The sequence below is a fragment of the Tasmannia lanceolata genome, unplaced genomic scaffold (assembly GCF_043159265.1).
Source record: "Tasmannia lanceolata isolate RefF3 unplaced genomic scaffold, GAP_Taslan_0.1 ptg000008l, whole genome shotgun sequence".
Classification (NCBI taxonomy): domain Eukaryota; kingdom Viridiplantae; phylum Streptophyta; class Magnoliopsida; order Canellales; family Winteraceae; genus Tasmannia; species Tasmannia lanceolata.
Window position 1 is genome coordinate 63881619 of NW_027518685.1, and position 20486 is coordinate 63902104.

The following is a 20486-nucleotide window of genomic DNA, read 5'->3' on the forward strand; positions in this document are numbered from 1 at the left end:
TTTTGGAGATTTCAGTTGAAATTTCAGCTATTTCGGGGGAAATTTTAACATTTCGGTGTACATTTTTAAAATTTTGGTGGAAATTTTGTAAAAAAGTCCAAAAATGAAATTTCAACTAAAATTTCGGCTACATTTCGGAGAAATTTCGAAATTTCGGTAAAATTTTTGCGGACTCTTGTAAAGAAACGACTTCATGTGAATTTCATTTCGGTTTGTGCCAAAACCGAAATATTTCGGCTGAAACGAAACGTTTCGGCCGAAATTTAAAACCATGCCTGGAAGAAGCTCACAATTCGGGATATTCGATTCATCCCGGAGATACCAAGATGTACAGAGATTTGAAAGATAATTTCTGGTGGAATAACACGAAGCGTGAGGTAGTACTATGTAGCACAATGCCTAGTATGTCAGCAAGTGAAAGCTAAACACCAGAGGCCGACAGGAGAATTAGAACCACTACCCATTCCCGAGTGGAAATGGGAGTGTATCAAGATGGACTTCGTGACAGGGCTACCTCGGACGCTACAAAAGAATGACGCAATTTGGGTGATTGTCGACAGCTTGACAAAGTCGGCCCATTTCTTGCCCTATGGAGTGAGAGTTACTACTCTAGAGCAGATGGCAGAATGGTATGTTGAAGAAATCGTGAAGTTACACGGAGTTCCAGTGTCAATCGTGTTGGATAGAGATCCTAAATTTGTGTCACAGTTTTGGCAGATAATACATAGAGCTTTGAGTACAAAATTAGATGTCAGTACAACATACCATCCGCACAAAGACGGACAGTCAAAAAAAATTATTCAGACCCTCGAGGATTTGTTGAGGGCGTGTGCAATTGACTTCAAGGGTAATTGAGACAAACAGTTACCCTTGATTGAATTTTTGTACAACAACAGTTACCTAGCCATTATTTATATGGCACCATATGAAGCATTGTACGGAACGGAATGCAGGTTTCCCATTTGCTGGGATGACGTGTGTGAACGAACAATCTTAGGTCCGAAACTGGTACAGCAGGCAGAAAAGAAAATACGTCTAATCATAGAAAGACTTAAGACAGCTCAAAGTAGACAGAAAAGCAATGCTAATACCAAAAGGCGAGATCTGGAATTTCAACCTGGTGACCATGTGTTTTTAAAGGTCTCTCCTACCAAGGGAGTGATGAGGTTTGGGATCCGAGGGAGGTAGAGTCCCAAATTTGTGGGACCATATGATATTCTTGAGAAGATTGGGACAGTAGCCTACCGGCTCGCTTTACCACCATCACTGGCGGGGTGCACAACATGTTCCGCATTTCGATGCTTCGGAAGTATGTCCCAAACCCGAACCATGTTATTCCTCAAGCCCCACTTCGGCTTAAGGAAGAATTTACCTATGATGAAAGACCATAAAGGATAGTAGACCAGTAGGATCAAGCTTTGAGGCGTCGAACGATTCCTTATGTCAAGGTCAAATGGAGCAATCATTCAGAAAGGGGGGCAACTTGGGAGTTGTAGGAAAAAATGCGAGAGAAGCATCCGCATTTATTCTCAAGTATGCATCTAGCTGCTAAATTTCGCGGACGAAATTTTTGTAAGGAGGGGAGAATGAAATACCCCAAAACGTAACATTTTTTAAGGGGGTATTTTTTTCCTGAAATATTTAATTTATAAAAAAACATAAAATAAAATTAGAGATAAACTAGTTTCCTAGTTGGAATAAGTTAGGGTTTTCAAAAGGCTGCCACTTTAGGACTCTTAGCAAGAGTCTATAAAAACACACTTAACCCACAGATTTCGGAACTCTAACCCTAAAAGAGAAAAATGTGTGGAGGTTTTGGAGAAAGAGAAGAATGTCGGAGCTTGGGAAGGGATCCATCTCCTAAAGAGGCATGTAAATCAAATTAAATTACAATTACGAATTGTTCTACTCTCTACAGAGATTCAGATTTCTTAAGAATAAAGGTTAGAACTTAGATTGTGTTTATAGTTATTGAATCCAGTTTTGTGTTCTTCTAGTGAAGAACCATTGATTAGGGTTGAGGAAAATTGGTTTTCCCCGAAGATCATCGCCTCTTTCCACATTTGATGCCCTAATCAATTGAGGAAATTAAGAGATAACTTGTTAAGATGTTTGATCTGCTTAAAGGAAGAAGAAAAAAGGCTTTCGGGTAGAAAATGGGAGAAAACTTGTGTTCTTGAGCAAATTGGGAAAACCCAAATTGCGAGATTCGGACACCCGAAGGTGGCATTCGAAGGGTCTTTCGGACGCCCGAAGGGCGAGGGTCGGGCGCCGGAACACTCACATTCGAGAATTCCTGAGGGGGAAAAATCTTAGAGATGCCCGAAGGATTTGCTCCGACGTCCGAAGGGGTCCTCGGACGCCTGGCTCGGATGCCTGAGAGGACCGAAATTTTGGAATATTTTTCCAAACAGTTTTGAGGGCACCAATTTGTTCCGTAAGACCTAGATATTAATACAAAGCAAGGTTGCTAGAGCGGGAATCGAAAGCGGGAATCGAAAGCGAGAATCGAAGTCGCTTGGGAGTCACCGAGGAATTGCCGGAGAATCGCTGGGGAGTTGGGCATCGCCAGGGAATCGCCCTCACATAACATTAAACCGCGATTCCCATAAGTAGAAATCAGGTTTTTGGGGAATCATAAATCGCGATTCCCAAAAGTGGGAATCGGGTTTCCGGCGAATCCGAACCGGGATTCCCAGTTTTTGGGATTCGAGAAGATTCCCGTTTCGGATTCGAGAACCTGGGAATCGAGGTTCCCCACTCCCAGGGAAGAATTCTGCTTCCTTGATCCAAAGTGTTAATTAAGGGATAATATGGATTGTAGGTGATACTACATAGTGATCGAAGGAGTTAAATCAAACCAGTACTACAGGTGAGTAGACTTGTTCTACCACAGTTATTCTATATATTGAATATGATTTATTATGCAAAGTTATGCATGTTATTGATTGATAATAACTGTGTTAGTGCACACAAAGGTCAATAGTCACAGTATGGTATGACTCCTAGTTCTGATCTACCACATGCACGTATGCGCCAGTTAGACTTTATAGTCAAGGTTTTAAATCTCGGTTTCGGAACGAAATTTCGGACGAAATCTTGTAAAAATTTCACCGAAATTTCCGAAACGTTTCACCGAAATTTCCGAAATTTCACCGAAATTTTGTACTTCACCGAAACGTTTCACCGAAATTTCCGAAACGTTTCACCGAAATTTTCGAAACTTCACCGAAATTTCCGAAATTTCACCGAAATTTTACCGAAACGAAACGTTTCGGCCGAAATTTCCGAAACGTTTCGGCGAAGTTTGGTACTTTTCCGACTCACAGTGAATTTCGTTTCGGTTTCCACCGAAACCGAAATATTTCGGCCGAAACGAAACGTTTCGGCCGAAATTTAAAACCATGTTTATAGTCACAGTTTTGCATCAGGACATAGTGTTGTCCAAGTAAGGACGCAATAGTTAACGTCCTTTTAGACGAAGTGTTTTGCATGATTACTAGTGTGAGACTTTTTCTAGGCGGTCGAAGGAGGTAACGGATCAAGCCACAGTTATGGCTCTACGCAGTATTTTCGAGAGCTTCACCCTACGTAGTATTTTTTTGGGGTGTAATCCCGTACGAGATCATTGGGATTCGACTTCCTACGAGTTAGTAGGCAGGTTTCTTTGACTATGTAGTCTAGCAGTACTAGTCTCACTACACTAGGCTTCAGGCATAGTTACAAGTCACAGTTATAGTTATTACATAGATTGCCAGTTATTTTGTTTCTATTGATTGATATCATGTTATTAGTGTAGACATATCTATTTCACTGGGCGTTAGCTCATTCCACGCATTCTATGTTATAGGTGGAGAACAGTAGGATGCTTGTTGCGGGGGCTTCGAGGGTGAGCAAGGGCGCAAGTTTAGGAGTTGATTTAATTCAGTTATTCAGTTTAATTGAGACAATAGCTGAGTAGGAATAAACCTTAAGTATTTCATTTGGTTTAATTGATGTAGTCTGTTGGACAAAGACATTTAGTTTCCACATAGATTACTTTGATAGTTGAATAATAAATTGGTTATTATTTTTAGTGGCTCTGTTTATTGCATGGTTCCAGTGTGAATGCCTTACATATTTGTGGGCTGAAGAATATGTGGTGTTGTTATGTGGCTAGACCGGAATTCGGTTTGGGGGCGTGACAAATATTCTTCTGGAGAAACTCAAATGCAAATGGTGGGGATAAGGCATGATCTTCTTTGGAAGATTCTTCCATAAAAATCCAATAGTGGAAATTTTGTTGGATTGAAGATGGTCTCCTTTGGAAGACACTTTAAAAATCCAAAGTTGTAAAAAACACAATTTAGGGAGGATCGTATTTGGAAAATTATTCCATGAAAATCCAATGGTGGAAATCACATTGGACTGAAGATGATCATATATGGAGACATTCTTTAAGAATCTTTTGTTTTTTTTGAATGGCACATTCTTTAAGAATCTTATGATGCAAAATACATGGAGTAGGAGGATCTCCAAAAAAATCATCCATAAAATCCAGTGGTGGAATTATATTGGATTGAAGATGATGTCCTCAGGTAGGCACTTCCCTGAAATCAAACAATGCAAAAATAAACCGATTGGAGAGGATCTTCTCTGAAAGATTCTTTCATGAAAATCTAACAATGGATATCACATCCAATTAAAGATGATTTCTTTCGAAGAACAATTATTAAAATTGCGATAATTTAAACTACATGAATTGGAAATGTTCTCTAAAATACTGTTCCATGATAAGTCTACTGGTGGGATTTAGAATAGATCAAATCAACCTACTCGGAGAGATCTTTGAAGAATCCAAAGATGTAAATCCCGTGGATTCAAAATAGTCTTAATTGAAAGATGTTCTCCATAAAAAGTCTCATGATGGAAAACTTACATACATAGACAATTGTCATATAGATTGAAAAATTATTTTCATGAAACATAATTTAGAATTCACTCCTTGTCCAAAATATAAATCAACTGGAAAACCTGTAAAAAATAATTAAATTAGTATATAAACAAGCATTTAAAAAGATATGCAGATGTAGGGGGTGTAAAAAGTACCTGGAAACCCCAACAGAAAGAACTTATATATATGCTAACAATATTCTGCTTTGTAGAAATAGCAATAGCTTGGTTATAAATTCCATAATCGAAAGGACCATTAGCAGTATCAAAACACCCAGAATCATTCCAGAGCAAATAATCTGGGTTTGAGATAAAATTTTCATTATTTCTGCGCCCACAGATTATGATTTCTTTACACCACCGAAATGTAGAAGATCTGCAGGAGTCTAGTAGGCATTGCTTTAGCCTCTGAGACAAAGGCAAATTATGAAAATCAATTTAATCTGGTGGATATACCAGAATAATGATGAAACCATTTGTAAATCAATCCAAATCAAGATTAAAGAGAAATGAGTCTCTTCGGAGACGTTCGATAAAATTGGAACGATACAGAGAAGATTAGCATGGCCCCTGCGCAAGGATGACAAGCACAAATCGAGAAATGGTCCAAATTTTTTCTTTTAAAAAAAAAGATTAAAGAGAAATGACAAACAATACATAGAGACAGCGATACGATACTTAGCAAAGACATAAAATAACTACATTAGGCTATCATATTAAAAATAGTAAATAAAGAATGCATAGAAATGATGAATTCAGTTACTGAATGTAAGAGTTGAGATTTAACAACAGCAAGGAAGTTGAGTTAGGAAAGAACACTAAAATCAAGATTGTTTTTGTTTTATATTGCCTTCAAGAGTTTACAAACATTTGATTCAGCTTCAAAGAATTATGTGAACATTTTACATCTAAAGTCATACATTTATGCATTGAATCCTTATTAAGCACAATTACAAGATTTCTATAGGGAGGCAAGAAAGATTAATTCCATGTCCGAGTAAAAATCTCAAGAATTGACCAACAAGGTTTAAAAATCTTTGAAGAATTGGATATCTACAAGGTTTTGAAAACCTCAAGAACTCGATAATACTGTGTTCTTAACTCTTGCACAACTAATTGGTAGTGATGGTAACGAGTTTGGTAGAAAGCAATAGCCAGTGTTGAGGATAAAATATTGTCCATGATTCCAATCTTAGTGAAAAATATCTACAACGTTTTGAAAATCTCCCAATACTTTTTGCAATATTATGAAATATATATATAGGGAAATGATATATGAACTCCCTTGTTTTTATAATGGCATCCTTCTATTTCACCTTTTCAAAGGACATTGCAATTTACAAAAAAAAAATATTAACACAATTGGAAAAGTGATTAATAAAGTGAGTGTCATTCTCAAAACAAGGGAGTGTAGATGTCATTTACATACATATACACATTATCATGATATTCTCCAAAAATGAGATTTTCGTGAGATTCTTCAATATTTTTGAACATTACCCGATAGTTTCACATTTATACTTCATCTATTGCTTTTAAATTTACTTTATTTATTTATTTTGTTTTTCATGATATCTTCTCCATAATGTCCAAAGAAAAACTATAAATTTGAATATCTCCAAGAAATTTACCTATAAATTTTAAAATCTCTAACAAATTTCCCATATGAGAAATTTTAGAAAATAATATTTTTCACCATGGTTCATGAAACATGACTCAGCAAGTTAACATAAAACCATTTTAGATTCTTCTTGAATCAATTCCAACGAAACCAAAAATCCAACAAATTTTCTATAAGTAATCCACCCATTATTTGGATTTATGCAACTCAGATAAAAGTGATATCATTGGTTGCTGTAGGCAAATTCTGATAAAAGAATGATACATGATATTATTGGTTATTGTAAGCAAACTTATGATTCTTCTCACCTCATTTCAAGTTGTTTGCTAGTTGCTGATTTAGACAAAATTACGGGGTGATAGAAAATAATGGAAAATCATAGGAAGAATGCGAGACAATAAGAAGATGGAAAATCATAGGAAGAATGCGAGACAATAAGATAAACCATGTAAGGCAAGAGAAAGCTGATCCGAACTTCCGTTAGGGAATACATTATTCAATGTTACAAGAAAATCACAAGCGAATTAAATAGTTCTTGACTATCTAATCCAGAAAAATCTCCACTAGAATATTATGAATAGTTCTAGTTCCAAAAGAAAAAAGACTGGGAGTGCATTGTAAGCCATGCACCACATTCTATGACCCTATAATAGAAACTTCAAAAACGTGTACAGTACATCATGTTAAGTAAAGAAAATAAGGGGCACCAACCAGTAAGTAATATTAAAAGCGTTCACGTACCTCTACTCCAAAGAGATACCAAGTTGATCCCACAACATGTCCAGCCAATACAAACAAGAAATTATTAATGACAAAGTTCGTCCACACCGATCCAAACACGAAGCCACTTGCAAATTGATTAGTGATCAAGCATACAAATCTGAATATCCTTGGTATATACGAAATAAGAACTGAGACATGTATGATGTTTCTGAAATAAAATGTCTCTGACAATTCGGAGTACTTAGGTTTGAGTATGACCAACAACATCATGATCTTCACAGAAAGAATAACATAATAATCAGTATAAGGGATCAAAGATATGATAATTGATAACTCAACCAAATGTATCGAAACTGAATATTAATCATTTCCCCACATAAAGATTGCTACAGGAAATGCAAATATTCCTCCGAATGCTTAATCCAATTCTAAAACAAATGCTTTAAGACCATAGTGGAAGACCTAATAAAAACGATATGCAGAAATCCAGCAAATAGTGATTGAAAATAAGGGAAAAAATCATACAAAGCACTTTCAAGAACTATTAATACTGTATTAGAAGCAAAAACCCAGCCTATGAACGGTACTAAACACAATATCATGAATAGCACATGGACAAAATTCATGTTATTATAGCACAGTTGTAACGACCCGGATTTTTTTTCTCCAAAAACCTGAATCGCTACCACAAAAGAAACAAGATAACTCACAATTGTAAAATACTACATATATTTCTTGAAATTAGATATAACAAATAACTAAAGTAATATTGATTTAAAATCAAATCCATGCTTTAAAATCAAAACACCAACATCAATTTAAAGAGCTTAGAAAGAACCATTTGACATAATAACAGAATCCAAAGTAAAATAAGGTGTTTTGCCCGACAAGGCCACATAGCCAAACACTCAGCGCTTGAACCCCTTAAGCTTCCCCATTAGCATTAGTGTCATCATCTAGTATCGCAAAACCTGTAATGTATTCTAGGTATTAGTTTATACAGAAACCAGTAGGGTCATCAAGCCCTAAACCCATTGTTTCTGAAAATCTTATGATATACGATTTGATTTTACGATTTAAATCAAATCTTATGCACAACGATTATAATCCCATGATTGAATCTTAATTTGAATGAATCTTACGTTTCGATCGTAAATCATACGATTCATAAGATTCATGCGATTTTTTCAAATTAAATTTTGTATAAAAGAAAATAGGACTTTCTTTTGAAAGACCTCATTGGCTCATTTTCTTTCTACATTACAAGAAGCCTTCAAAATCCCTCTCATCAGAAGATAGAGGAGGAGTTCTAATGAATCGAACCAGTCAAGCACAATGCACGTGCTTGAGGACATTACTTACAATGAGGTGGGAGATGACTATAATGAGGACAACACTAAACACTCCGGTCTTTTATTATTGATATTTATCATTTGAGTACCAAGACTTTGAGAATTGATATTCTCTTGTGTATTTTTATTTTTTTTTAAGATTATTATCCAATATGCATGGGTTAGGAGTGCACATGGCAATTCTTCCCCAACACTCCTTTGGGCGCCACTTTGCGGACCCATACCATACAATAATATTATATATATATATATATATATATATATGTATGTATGTATGTATATCTAGAAATAGAAAGAGAGACCAATTGGGAGAGAGGGAGAGAGAGAGAGTCAGTTGATAGAGAGAGAGAGAGAGAGACCGATTGAGATTGGGAGAGAGATATAGGGAGTCGATTGGGAGAGAGGGAGTCGAGAGAGAGAGAGAGAGAGAGAGAGAGAGAGAGAGAGAGAGAGAGAGAGAGAGAGAGAGAGAGATAAAAAGAGAGGAAGAATCGAGTGGGAGAGAAATTGAGAGACCGAGAGAGAGATTGGGAAACCAAGAGAGAGTAGAACCAAGGGAGAAAGAAAAAAAGAAAAAAAGAAGAGAAAGAAAGGGAAGAAAAGAGGAGAAGAAGAAGAAATGACGAAATCCCAAAGGGCAACCCAAGAGGGCGGTGAATTGGGTTATTTAAAATTTTCATCTAAAAACTACAAGGAGTGTGAGGTTTAAACCTAGATTATGCTAACCCTTGTTCAAGATAATATTTCAAGTTAAGGAAAGAAACTATCAAACACTGTAGAGAAGAGGGGAAGAGTAAAGAGACGACGTGGAGATTTTTATAGTGGTTCGGTCACAAACGGACCTACTCCACTACCCAAGTACTTGGTTTTTTCCTTGGGATTTTCCTTCACTATATTGAGATTCCGCACGCCGAATCTCCGGGCCTTTACAACAAAATCTGCCTCCAAGGGAACAAACCCTTTTTGCACGACCTCCTCCAAGAAATCTACCCTCTTCGCACACCGCCTCAAAGGGTACAACTTCTCTTTACAAAATACAAGAAATGAAAGGAAGAATAAAAGCTCACAAGCCTCTAGATAGGCAAATACAAATCTCTCAAGCTCACAATACCTCCAAATGATTGCAAAACAAAGTCCTATGGAGTCCTCTTGAATAGAAGTAAATGCAAGATCAAATGCTCTCAAGAGGTAAAACAAGAATCCTTTTGATTTCAAATGTATAAGCTTTAGGGTTTGCAAAATGATTGTTCAAAAGGTTCTTTGGAAGGTCTTGAATGAGGTTTAAATAGGCCAAATATTTTTATGACCGTTTAAGGGCAATACTGTAAATATTTGACCAAGAAAAAATAAATCGTGCAAGCCCCAACGACTAGATTTCCAGAACGGGGCGGTCGACCGTGGTACGGCGGTCGCCCGGCCTTATCGACTAGATTTCCAGACCGAGGGCTTCCTGTTTGTTTTAGTTTTTCATTCAAAACCTATCTGCGATCGACCGAACCAGTGGCTGTCGACCGCCAAGACCTTTCTGGATTGCTCCAATAAATCCAAGAGCATATCCGTGGTCGATCGGGTGGGCCTCGGTCGACCAGCCCGCTTTTGAAAGGTAATTATTGGAATTCCAAGAACCCTTCCGCGGTAGCCCGGGGGAACCCGGTCGACCGGCCGTGTCTTAAAAACTGGGTTTTGCAAATTAAAAGCTTAGGGTCTTGGGCCAAGGTCTTTGAGCTTTTGTCCTATGTTTTCAAACATGTTTATAAGTTTGTCAAAATGTATTTTGAAGAGTTTTGAAAACATAAATCCATGCAAATCACTCCATGTCAAGAGGACTCTATTACACACTACTTGAACCTTGAGTCTTCTTGAGTCTTTGTCTTCTAGGCACTTGCATGAGATGTTCACTTGAAAGAGTCATCTATCTTGCTTTTGTGCATGTGGTTTCCTTGAGTCTCTAATGCTTGTAGGATGACCACCAAGGCTTGACTTGCTCCAAATTGAGCCCTTCTTCTCGTTGCTTCTAGTGATGACTTCAATAATTCCTGTCTTGATCACAACACTAGAGCAACAATTAGTAATCTACCATCAATTTGAGTTTGTTGATCATCAAAATATGGATGGGTTGTACCCTTGGGCTTACAAAGGAGAAGGAGAAGAGTCATAAATTAGCCAGCCGGAGTCCTAAATACAATTATCGGGGGACCGGCCGCGGAAGGAACGTCATCGACAGCTTGAAAGGCCTATGCTAGGCAAATCAATTCGGTACATGTCTCGAACAAAAGGCAGAAGAGCTGGCATATCATCTCCTTCTCTGATGCAGATATGGATAACGTGATCCTGCCGCACAACGACGCCTATCACCATGATGGTTGCAAACTTTGAAATGACAAAGATCCTGGTAGATAACGGAAGTTCGGCCGACATCTTATACTATCATGCTTTCAAACAGATGTTCATTGGAGATAACCGACTTAGGCCCTCCACAACCGATCTGTACGGATTCGCTGTAGAGATTGTGAAAGTCGAAGGTTCTATAGAACTTCGAGTCCTTGTGGGGGACGCACCTCCACGAGCGAATGCCATGGTGAACTTCCTGGTAGTGAAGGACCCTCCAGCCTACAACACTATCTTAGGAAGATCTGGGCAAAATCTCCTGAAAGCGGTCGCTTCGGCATATCACCAGAAGATGAAATTCATCACCCTTAGAGGCCCAGATGAAGTAAAGGGGAGCACCCTCAGTCACTAAAAAGAAAAAGAGCATATGAAACATTGCCCATCGAGTTACTTGACCTCAGAGACGAGGCGCAAGTGATGGTAAATGAAGCAGCGAAAGACCTCATACAAATTCCGGTGCATGAGGGAGTTGAGGGCAAGACAGTCCAGATCGGCTCGTCCCTAGGGGAAAGTTTCGACGCATAACTCCTCAAATTCCTGAGAAGTAATGCAGACGTCTTCACATGGACACCTGTCGATATGACAGGGATTGATCCCGAAGTTGGTGTACTCCGGCTCAATGTAGATCCAACTTGCAAACCGGTTAAGCAGAAGAGGAGACATTTCGCACCAGAACGACAGATCGCCATCAAGGAAGAAGTAGAGAAGTTGTTACGAGCCGATTTTATCCGAGAAATTAGCTACCCTGACTGGCTCACCAACATAGTAATGGTAAAGAAATCCAATGCAACATGGAGAATCTGCATAGATTTCACCGACCTCAACAAAGCTTGTCCAAAAGATACCTACCCACTTCCGAAGATTGACCAGCTCATTGATGCTACCACGGGGCACGAATTATTAACTTTCATGGACACCATTTCAGGATACAACTAGATCCGGATGTACAAGGCTGATATACCGAAAACGTCATTCATAACGGACCAAGGACTATACTGCTACCAAGTGATGTCGTTCGGACTAAAGAACACCTGAGCGACATATCAAAGGCTAGTTAACAAGCTCTTTCGGAATCAGATCAGCCGAAACATGGACGTTTATGTGGACGATATGCTTGTCAAGAGTAAGAAAGTATCCGATCATATAACTGATCACGAAGAGACGTTCGAGGTCCCCAGAAGTCACAGTATTTCTAACCCAATATTACCACATGTGGAGAGCTATACAAAATGGATATACACGTCCTACAACAAATCTAGATGAGTGGAGTGAACAAGAACAACGAGCCTCAAACTTTAATGCCAAAGCCATGAATGCCCTCATACGTGCCCTATCACCAGAAGAATCCAATAGGGTGGCTAATTTAGGCTCTGCAAAAGAAATTTGGGACCTTCTAGAGATAATCCATGAGGAAATAAGTCAAGTAAGAGAATCTAAAATGAACCACATGATTAGGCTATATGAATTATTTCAAAGTCAAGTGAGAGAATCTAAAATGAACCACATGATTAGGCTATATGAATTATTTCTGTTGAAGGGTGAAGTGAAGAAGAAGATAGGAGAAAAGAGTTGTGAGTGGGAGCTCCCCCTCACTAATATATTTATATGAAAGGAGAACATACAAAATGACTACTACGCCCTTAAGGCTAGTACATCTACTTCTAACACTCCCCCTCAAGCAGGAATGTATACATTATACATTCCAAGCTTGTTACAATTCTCATTCAATTTAGCATTACTTAAGAGCTTAGTGAAAACATCTGCAAGCTGGTCCATGGATCGAGTGAAGGAAACATGAATCCCGCCTCTATGTATTCTCTGGCGAATGGAGCGACAGTCAACCTCTATGTGCTTGGTTCTCTCATGAAAGACAGGATTGATGGCTATACAAATCGCAGCGTTATTATCACAATAAAGCTGAGCAGGAGAGGACGGAGGAAAACCAATCTCTAATAGAAGAGAACGTAACCAAATAAGCTCACCACTGGTATGAGACATGGCTCGGTACTCTGCTTCGGTACTAGACTTGGAAACTATGTCTTGTTTCTTACTCCTCCATGACACTAAACTGCCTCCCACAAAGGTACAATATCCAGTGGTGGATCGCCTGTCTGCAGGATATCCTGCCCAATCTGCATCACAGAAGCCTTCCACCTTAATATGCCCTTGCTTCTTGAATAGGAGGTCTTTACCTGGCACTCCTTTCAAGTAGTAAAGAATCTGAATCACTGCTCCCCAGTGTGAAGTACATGGAGAACTCATATGTTAGCTGACAACACCAACAGCAAATGATATATCTGGACGAGTGACTGTGAGATATATAAGCTTACCCACCAGCCGCCTGTATCTACCAGGGTCCTCTAGTAAATCTCCTTCTTCTGGAAGAAGTTTCCCATTTGGGTCCATGGGAACAGAAGCAGGTTTCATTCCGAGATGACCTGTCTCCACAAGAAGGTCCAGCACATATTTCCTCTGTGAGAGGAAGATGCCTCTAGTAGAATAGGCAACCCCAATGTCAAGAAAATACCTAAGACGACCCAAGTCTTTGGTTGAAAATTCTTTCTGCAAGAAGTTCTTCAGTTTTTGTATCCCCACTGAATCACTGCTTGTAATGATAATGTCATCAACATATACTATCAATAGCACACAACCTTCTCAAAAACAATAGCACACAACCAGCAGTGGAGTGATAACTGAAGACGGAGTGATCAACAGCACATTGCTTCATGCCAAAGTGCATGATAGCATCACTAAACCGTCCAAACCAAGCTCTAGGGGACTGCTTGAGGCCATATATAGATCTCCTCAACCGACATACTGAGGACATCTCCCCCTGAGCAACATACCCAGGAGGTTGCTCCATATACACCTCCTCAGTAAGCTCACCATGTAAAAAGCCATTCTTGACATCTAACTGGTGCAGATGCCACCCTTGGTTGACGGCAAGAGAGATAAGAACTCGAATTGAAGGAATCTAGGCAACAGGAGAGAAGGTCTCGTTATAATCAATGCCAAAAGTCTGTGTATAACCTTTGGCAACCAACCGTGCCTTAAGGAAGCTGAAAATGATGAATTTTGGTTAATGGCTATGCAAGAAGAGTTGAGCCAATTCAAGAGGAACAAGGTGTGGAAGTTAGTGCCTAGACCTAGTGATCATCTAGTCATTGGCATAAGATGTGTGTGTGTGTGTATGTATGTATGTATGTATGAGAAAAGAGTTCCTACCCCCTAGTGTAGATAACTTAGCTACTCACTGGGCTTAAAACACAGTGGGGGCCACATTGTTTGGGTGATCCAAAGCATTCATTTGATGGGCCCTCACATAGATAGGGTGTGCCTAAAAAATCAGCTCCATAAGATCATCCTAACCCTTCGATTGTGGAGGCAAAAAATTGACAGATTTGTGAAGGTTTATACCCTGTCCATTTTTTGGCTCCACAAATCTAAGGGTTGGGATGATCCTATGGAACTGATTTTTTGGGCACACCCTATCTATGTGAGGGCCCATCAAATGAATGCTTTGGATCACCCAAACAATGTGGCCCCCACTGTATTTTAAGCCCAGGGAGTAGAATAAGTTATCTACTCTAGGGAGTAGGAACTCTTTTCTATATATACATATATGTGGGAGAGAGAACAACCTCTCTGCAAAGCAAGGGTAAGGCTGCGTACATCTAGCCCTCCCCAGACCCCGCAATGGCGGGAGCCTCATGCACTGGGCCGCCCTTTTTTTTTAGATAACTCGTCCGTAAGAGTGAGTCCTACGAAACCAATGGCTTATCCTCTCTTAGAGGAACCATACATGAGTTTTAATATATCAAGAAGCTAGGATCATCAGATCAAGGTAGGACCAACAGCAATGCTCCATAATATTGTTCACTAGTCATATGAATGGACCCAATCAAGTCCCTGTGCATATGTCGCAGCCAAAGGGATCGTTAGGAAGAAATACTAATCAGTGATCGGATGTTAATATTTCCCTTCAAACAAATACAAGAACATTATACAAGAAAAAAAAAATGTTACCTGAGGAAGGGGTAATAAAACAAATAGATCAACTATAAAGTAGCCACGGAGGTAATGAACAGCAATCCTTTTTGGGTTATCAACTAAATCTCCAGCACCGACGACTCTAGATTCCGGTGCAACATATGCCAGCCTGAACTGCAACAGACGTATTGTATAATATCAATGAAGGCATGTATTTAAGCCAGCTCTAGTCAAAATTAAACAATTAGAACGAGATCTTTGACTCCTAGATTTACATCAAGGCATGCTGACTTTAAAGCCAAAGAGGATATCGATTCTCGATTCTTTTTTTTTTTATGGGTATCGATTCTCGATTCTCTTCAATAACATACCTACATTTTTAAAGCATTCATATTTGGGACCTCAAAGTAAAAGCTAGCAGACAGAAAATTAATCTTGGGGGGCTGTGGATTGGGGTGGGGTGTGTGTGTGTGTGTTTGAGAGAGAGAGGGGGTTGGGGGGGTCGAACTGAAATGCTACGACAATACATATATGGTGAGGTTCTTCAAATGTAAAGCTCAACCAAATAGCAGACTTTGCGTTGGAAATTTTATACCTGGATTTAGAATTACAAGAGGGGGGGAAGGTTCCGAAACTGAGGTGCTATGATAATACATATATGTTGAGGTTCTCCAAATGTAAAGTTCAACCAAATAGCAGACTTACTCATATTGGGTTGGAAAGTTTATACCTGGAATTAGAATTACAAGAGGGGGACATACCACCTTACCTCAAAACCCAATGCAATAATAGAGTTATTTACCTCAACAACAAATGTGATATTTTTTTCTGAGAAACAACAACGAGCTTTACAAATGCAGTGCACATATTATATGCCAAAGAAATGATTGGCAAATTGATTAGCAATACAATTTTCTACGCTGGGGATTTGACCTGACTAAAATTACAATGTACCGTACCAATTTCTCCTAACTCTAAAATCATCTCAATGAATAGGGGCTGAATTTCTAAATCAGGAATGATTGCAGGGCATTGGAGGCACAACTTCCCCTGTCGCTGTCACGATCTGCTCTTGGAACCATCACACATCCAGAGTAAAGTTCTTTCGCAAGAAGATGCTAGCCTAAAAACAATTCGATGTTGGGGCATTTATAAGCTATATTGCTAATGCCAATGGATTTTTTGAAATGACGGTCAATACCATGAAGTCATTTGGGTGTAAATTACCACGCCACATAGCTCTTCTGCTTTCCATGTTCGCAGTCAGTATTTCAACAGCAGAAATATTATTATTTGATGAGAGACTGACGCAGTGCTCTAATACCGTGGGGATAAACCAAGAGAACCGAGCACAAGTTCTATTCACATACATGCATGGATGTCATATGAATTGAAGATTCCTCAGATCAATAAGCAATCCTAGTAATACAAATCGATCGTTTCCAAACAACAAATCCCCAAAGTATATCAAGATGCATTAGAAAAAAGATTTTCACACTATTTTTAACAAAAAACCCAACATCCAAACTAAGAGTAATAGTGATGTTCGCATTCATGCACAATAAACACCATCCCTGCGCTCACTTAAGCTTCAACAATTGAATTTGTAAAGAACAACTTAATAGCAAACTTCATCCATTGGAACTTAATTCTGCAGCCAATCGTATAATTCAAAGGCATTCTCAAAGTCACCAATCCCTATGTACTTGTGATGCAAATCGTAGGACCAATAAGCGGCATATTTGCCCATTAAAAGTTTTAGGATTTTTATTTCCATGTCTAGGATTTTTATTTTCATGTCATTTATTTTTCTAGGATTATTATTTCCATAGTTCAGTTTTTAAGACTTTTATTTTCAATGGAATTTTTACTTTCTTTGCCTATATATAGGCCACATATATTAGAGATTTTAGAGTTTGATGATGAATGAATGAATTGAGAATAGAGATCCCCTATCCCTCTTCTTCTTCCCTTTATTCTCTTCTCTTCTCTTCTTTCCTAGTGGATTCTAGGGTTTCTTCTTCTTCCTTCCCTCTTTCTCCTTTCTCCCCCTCTTTCTCTTATTCCTTCTCCTTTGGGCCACATCAATTTGGTATCAGAGCAAAAGATCCTAGCTCTATCTCTCCCTGTTTTTTTTGTCTCTCCCTCTCTCTCGTTCTTTCTCTTCTCTCTTTCTTTCACTTGATCAAAGACCCCAACATCTTCCCAAACCCTAACCCCTAAAACCCCTCAAGAACCCTTTTCCTCCATCTCCATCTCCATCTCCATCTCCATCCCCATCTCAGCGCCCATCTTCATCTTAACCATTACTACTCCCCATCCCCCTCTTTCATTACCCAAAGTCTTCCCTAATCAGTCCCTGTTCAGCCCCAAAATCTCTCTTTCTTCCCTTTTAACAGACTCATCTTCCCTTAGAATCTCATCTGAGATCACCACTCACCTTCTTCTCCTTAAATTCTGTGCAGCCCGCAAAAAGCCCTTGTATCCCAAAATTTCATCCTTCAACCCACCTTATTCCAGCCCTATACTTGCATCTGATCAACACCTAAACCAGTCCCTCTTTGATGCCAACAAAAAAAAAAAAAACACAGCCCCAAAATTCCATGCCAGATGTCTCTTACGCCCTCATAAAAACAGCCGTTGATTATCTATAGTTTCAGCCACCCGATCACCTCCTTCCCATACCAATTATCCCAACCACCCTGCCTTGCCTATCCTAATCACCCATTGCTGCCATTCCTCCTCAAAATTTCAGCAAAACCCCTCTTAACCCAGTCCTTTAGCCTCTATCCTTAATCCCAAAACAGCACCCAAAATCTGCAAAAACCTAACCCTTACCCTAATCTTAAAACCTCTCAAACTGATTCAACTGTACATCCTTCCCAAAACAACAGAGCAGCAACAATTCCAGCATTTTTTTTTCTCATTAGGGAGAAGAATATGCTTCGTAAAGAACAAGCAAGGGATCTTCCGCTAATCTCATCCAAGCAAATCTCACCCAAGATAAGAAAGGAAATCTTGAGTGAGAAGCTTTCCTTATCCTGCAAATCCAAGATAAGAAAAAAAATCCTTGCCTTGCAAGATAAGCAAGACACTGAACAAGGAAAGAGAGGCACGTGGGGTCCAGAGAAATAAGGCAGAAAAGCAAGTTGCCTATTAAACCTTCCTTTCGGATTAATACATAAGAGGTAAGTTGCCAAATTTCTGGATAGGGATTGTTGTACGTGTCAAGAGAAAAGGAAACCTGCAATAGCATTTTACTTTTATGTTATTGGAGAAAAGGAAGCTGGCAGTAACTTGTGCAGGAAGTTGCTATCAGGCAGTAACTTGTGCAGGAAGTTGCTATCTCATTTTTGCTTAGGTTGAGTGCCACCCAATAATATAATAGCATTGAGGACCACTGATTACAGTAGCTTGCAGCTGAACTAAAGGTGATTAAAAGAGACGACTATAATGGGAATTTCACACAGAAATTTATATGCCACATCTTCTGCATTGCATCTGAATTGTTCAAAGCTAGCTAGAGGTTAGATATTGGATCAATCTTGGTTGTTAATTTTTCTCTAGTGGTCCTGATTATTTGATCTATTGGATTGAGCCATACACATCAAATTGAAGGTGGGAATCAGATCACTACTATCAGATTACACCACAGAAAACAATAGGCTCTCCAATTTAGATCGTTTGAGCCACCATTAGATCGAGGATCTCAGCTGTTCGTTCAGATCAAGCGGGAATCTTTACCATCTCTCTCTCTCTCTCTCTCTCTCTCTCTCTCTCTCTCTCTCTCTCTCTCTCTCTCTCGGCCTTAGCGGGTGATAATTTGACTGTGACACCAGTACGAGTTGTTCGGAACGACATGATGAGTATACCCAGGCCATTCTCCACAGTCCATGGTTAGCGCAATTACTACTCCGACCAACCTTCATCATCCATTGATTTTGGTCCGACCGCCAATCTAAGCCATTCAGGAATACGATCAGAGATCCGTGAAAGGCAATCTGTCTCTTTCGACACCGCGTACAGATCGGATGGCTGATTTTCACAGATTCCATTTAGAGGTCATGCGACATTGATTCGCCCCACCATGACTGCACCATGGCTTCCATATTTTTATGGGAGTGATGACTACTACTATCCATATGGAGATTACGATGTTGCATGCCTACAATGGATCAAGGCTCTTGATGCATACCACAAGTGTTATGGTTATGATCACTAGATAACCATACATCGAGTTAAGGATACAGTATGCAGAGATGCCAAGGTGAAATGGAGATACTTCTTGCGAGAGCGTAGTGACTTAGGCATGCTTTGTTTTAGTCGATGGCAAGATATCCGTGATGAGTTCGCAAAAGTATATGCTCGGAAGGCTTATTATCGATATCATCAGAGGCAAAGACAAGTCCAACCACGAGGGGATTGGGAAAAACACACTCAAGCTACTTTGGAGCAGCACTCAGACATGATAGCTGATATGAAAGCAACCTTGAATCGCATTACCAAGCATCTCGGGCCTAAGGCTCCCAGGGAGGCCACGACTACTAGGAATTCATGCTCAGCCTACCCGTCTCCTTCTTCCCCTGTTGATGAGGTTACATCTCAAGAAGGGGTGGAAAATGCCACGACCGATGTTACCGACTCCCATGACATGCCAGACGCAATTGATGCTAGTGATGGTCCAGATGTTCTTGGTGATGAGGCTGACAGTGATAATTCAGTTAGTGGGCGTACTGAGTCTGAGCCTATTGCAGAGATTGTAGACACCGAGGCCATGATGAGCATTGTAACCGAGGATGCCCATTCCACAGTAGATGAGCACAGTGATAGTATTGACTCTACAGTCGATGCTTCGAACGAGATGATTGTGGAGGTTGAGATCGAGGATTTCAGTGCACATGGTGATCATCATGAGGGTGCAGGTGATGGCTTGACACATATAGGTACATGTGAGGTGCATGGGGATACCGATGTTGCAGATGGTCACAGAGATTTTGGCAGACATTGTTCATGTGGATATGGTGATGCCTATGGATTTTATATTTGACATGCCTGATATCTTTCATGCAGTTACCGCGAGTGACTATTTATAGTCTATGATTGGCCTCAGTCGTGTTGCCATTTTTCTAGTCCGTCGCACTTACCCGGATGGACCACTTCCGATGGCCTCTATCGGATGTGATTTCGACGATCTTCTGCCTCTATTGCGCGAATGGATCATTTACATATTTGATCCTGGCGGACTAGAACTCGAGACGAGTTCTTTTCAATATGGGGAGAATGATGCAAATCGTAGGACCAATAAGCGGCATATTTGCCCATTAAAAGTTTTAGGATTTTTCTTTCCATGTCTAGGATTTTTATTTTCATTTCATTTATTTTTCTAGGATTATTATTTCCATAGTTTAGTTTTTAAGACTTTTATTTTCAATGGAATTTTTACTTTCTTTGCCTATATATAGGCCACATGTATTAGAGAT

The 20486-nt window shown here is 39.4% G+C and overlaps 1 protein-coding gene and 1 non-coding gene across 7 annotated transcripts in view; one reads left to right on the forward strand and one right to left on the reverse strand.

Annotated features, from left to right (window-relative positions):
- LOC143885457 (putative cyclic nucleotide-gated ion channel 20, chloroplastic) overlaps positions 1 to 20486 on the reverse strand; it is a 156801-nt gene that overhangs the window by 68666 nt on the left and 67649 nt on the right. For 3 of the 6 annotated variants that reach the window (XR_013253277.1, XM_077389647.1, XM_077389646.1), the window contains exons 5-7: positions 15043 to 15180; positions 7295 to 7549; positions 5089 to 5340 (exon numbers count right to left, since the gene is read on the reverse strand). Coding sequence is in view for 5 of the 6 variants with exons in the window: in XM_077389647.1 (XP_077245762.1) it covers positions 5089 to 5340; positions 7295 to 7549; positions 15043 to 15180 (645 nt within the window). In the remaining variant the exon portion in view is untranslated. The remainder of the gene's footprint in view (positions 1 to 5088; positions 5341 to 7294; positions 7550 to 15042; positions 15181 to 20486) is intronic. The other 3 variants (XM_077389648.1, XM_077389649.1, XM_077389650.1) reach the window with 2 other exon arrangements.
- LOC143885649 (U6 spliceosomal RNA) lies at positions 5446 to 5548 on the forward strand. The gene has a single exon (XR_013253525.1). It is a non-coding gene; the product is annotated as a U6 spliceosomal RNA (small nuclear RNA).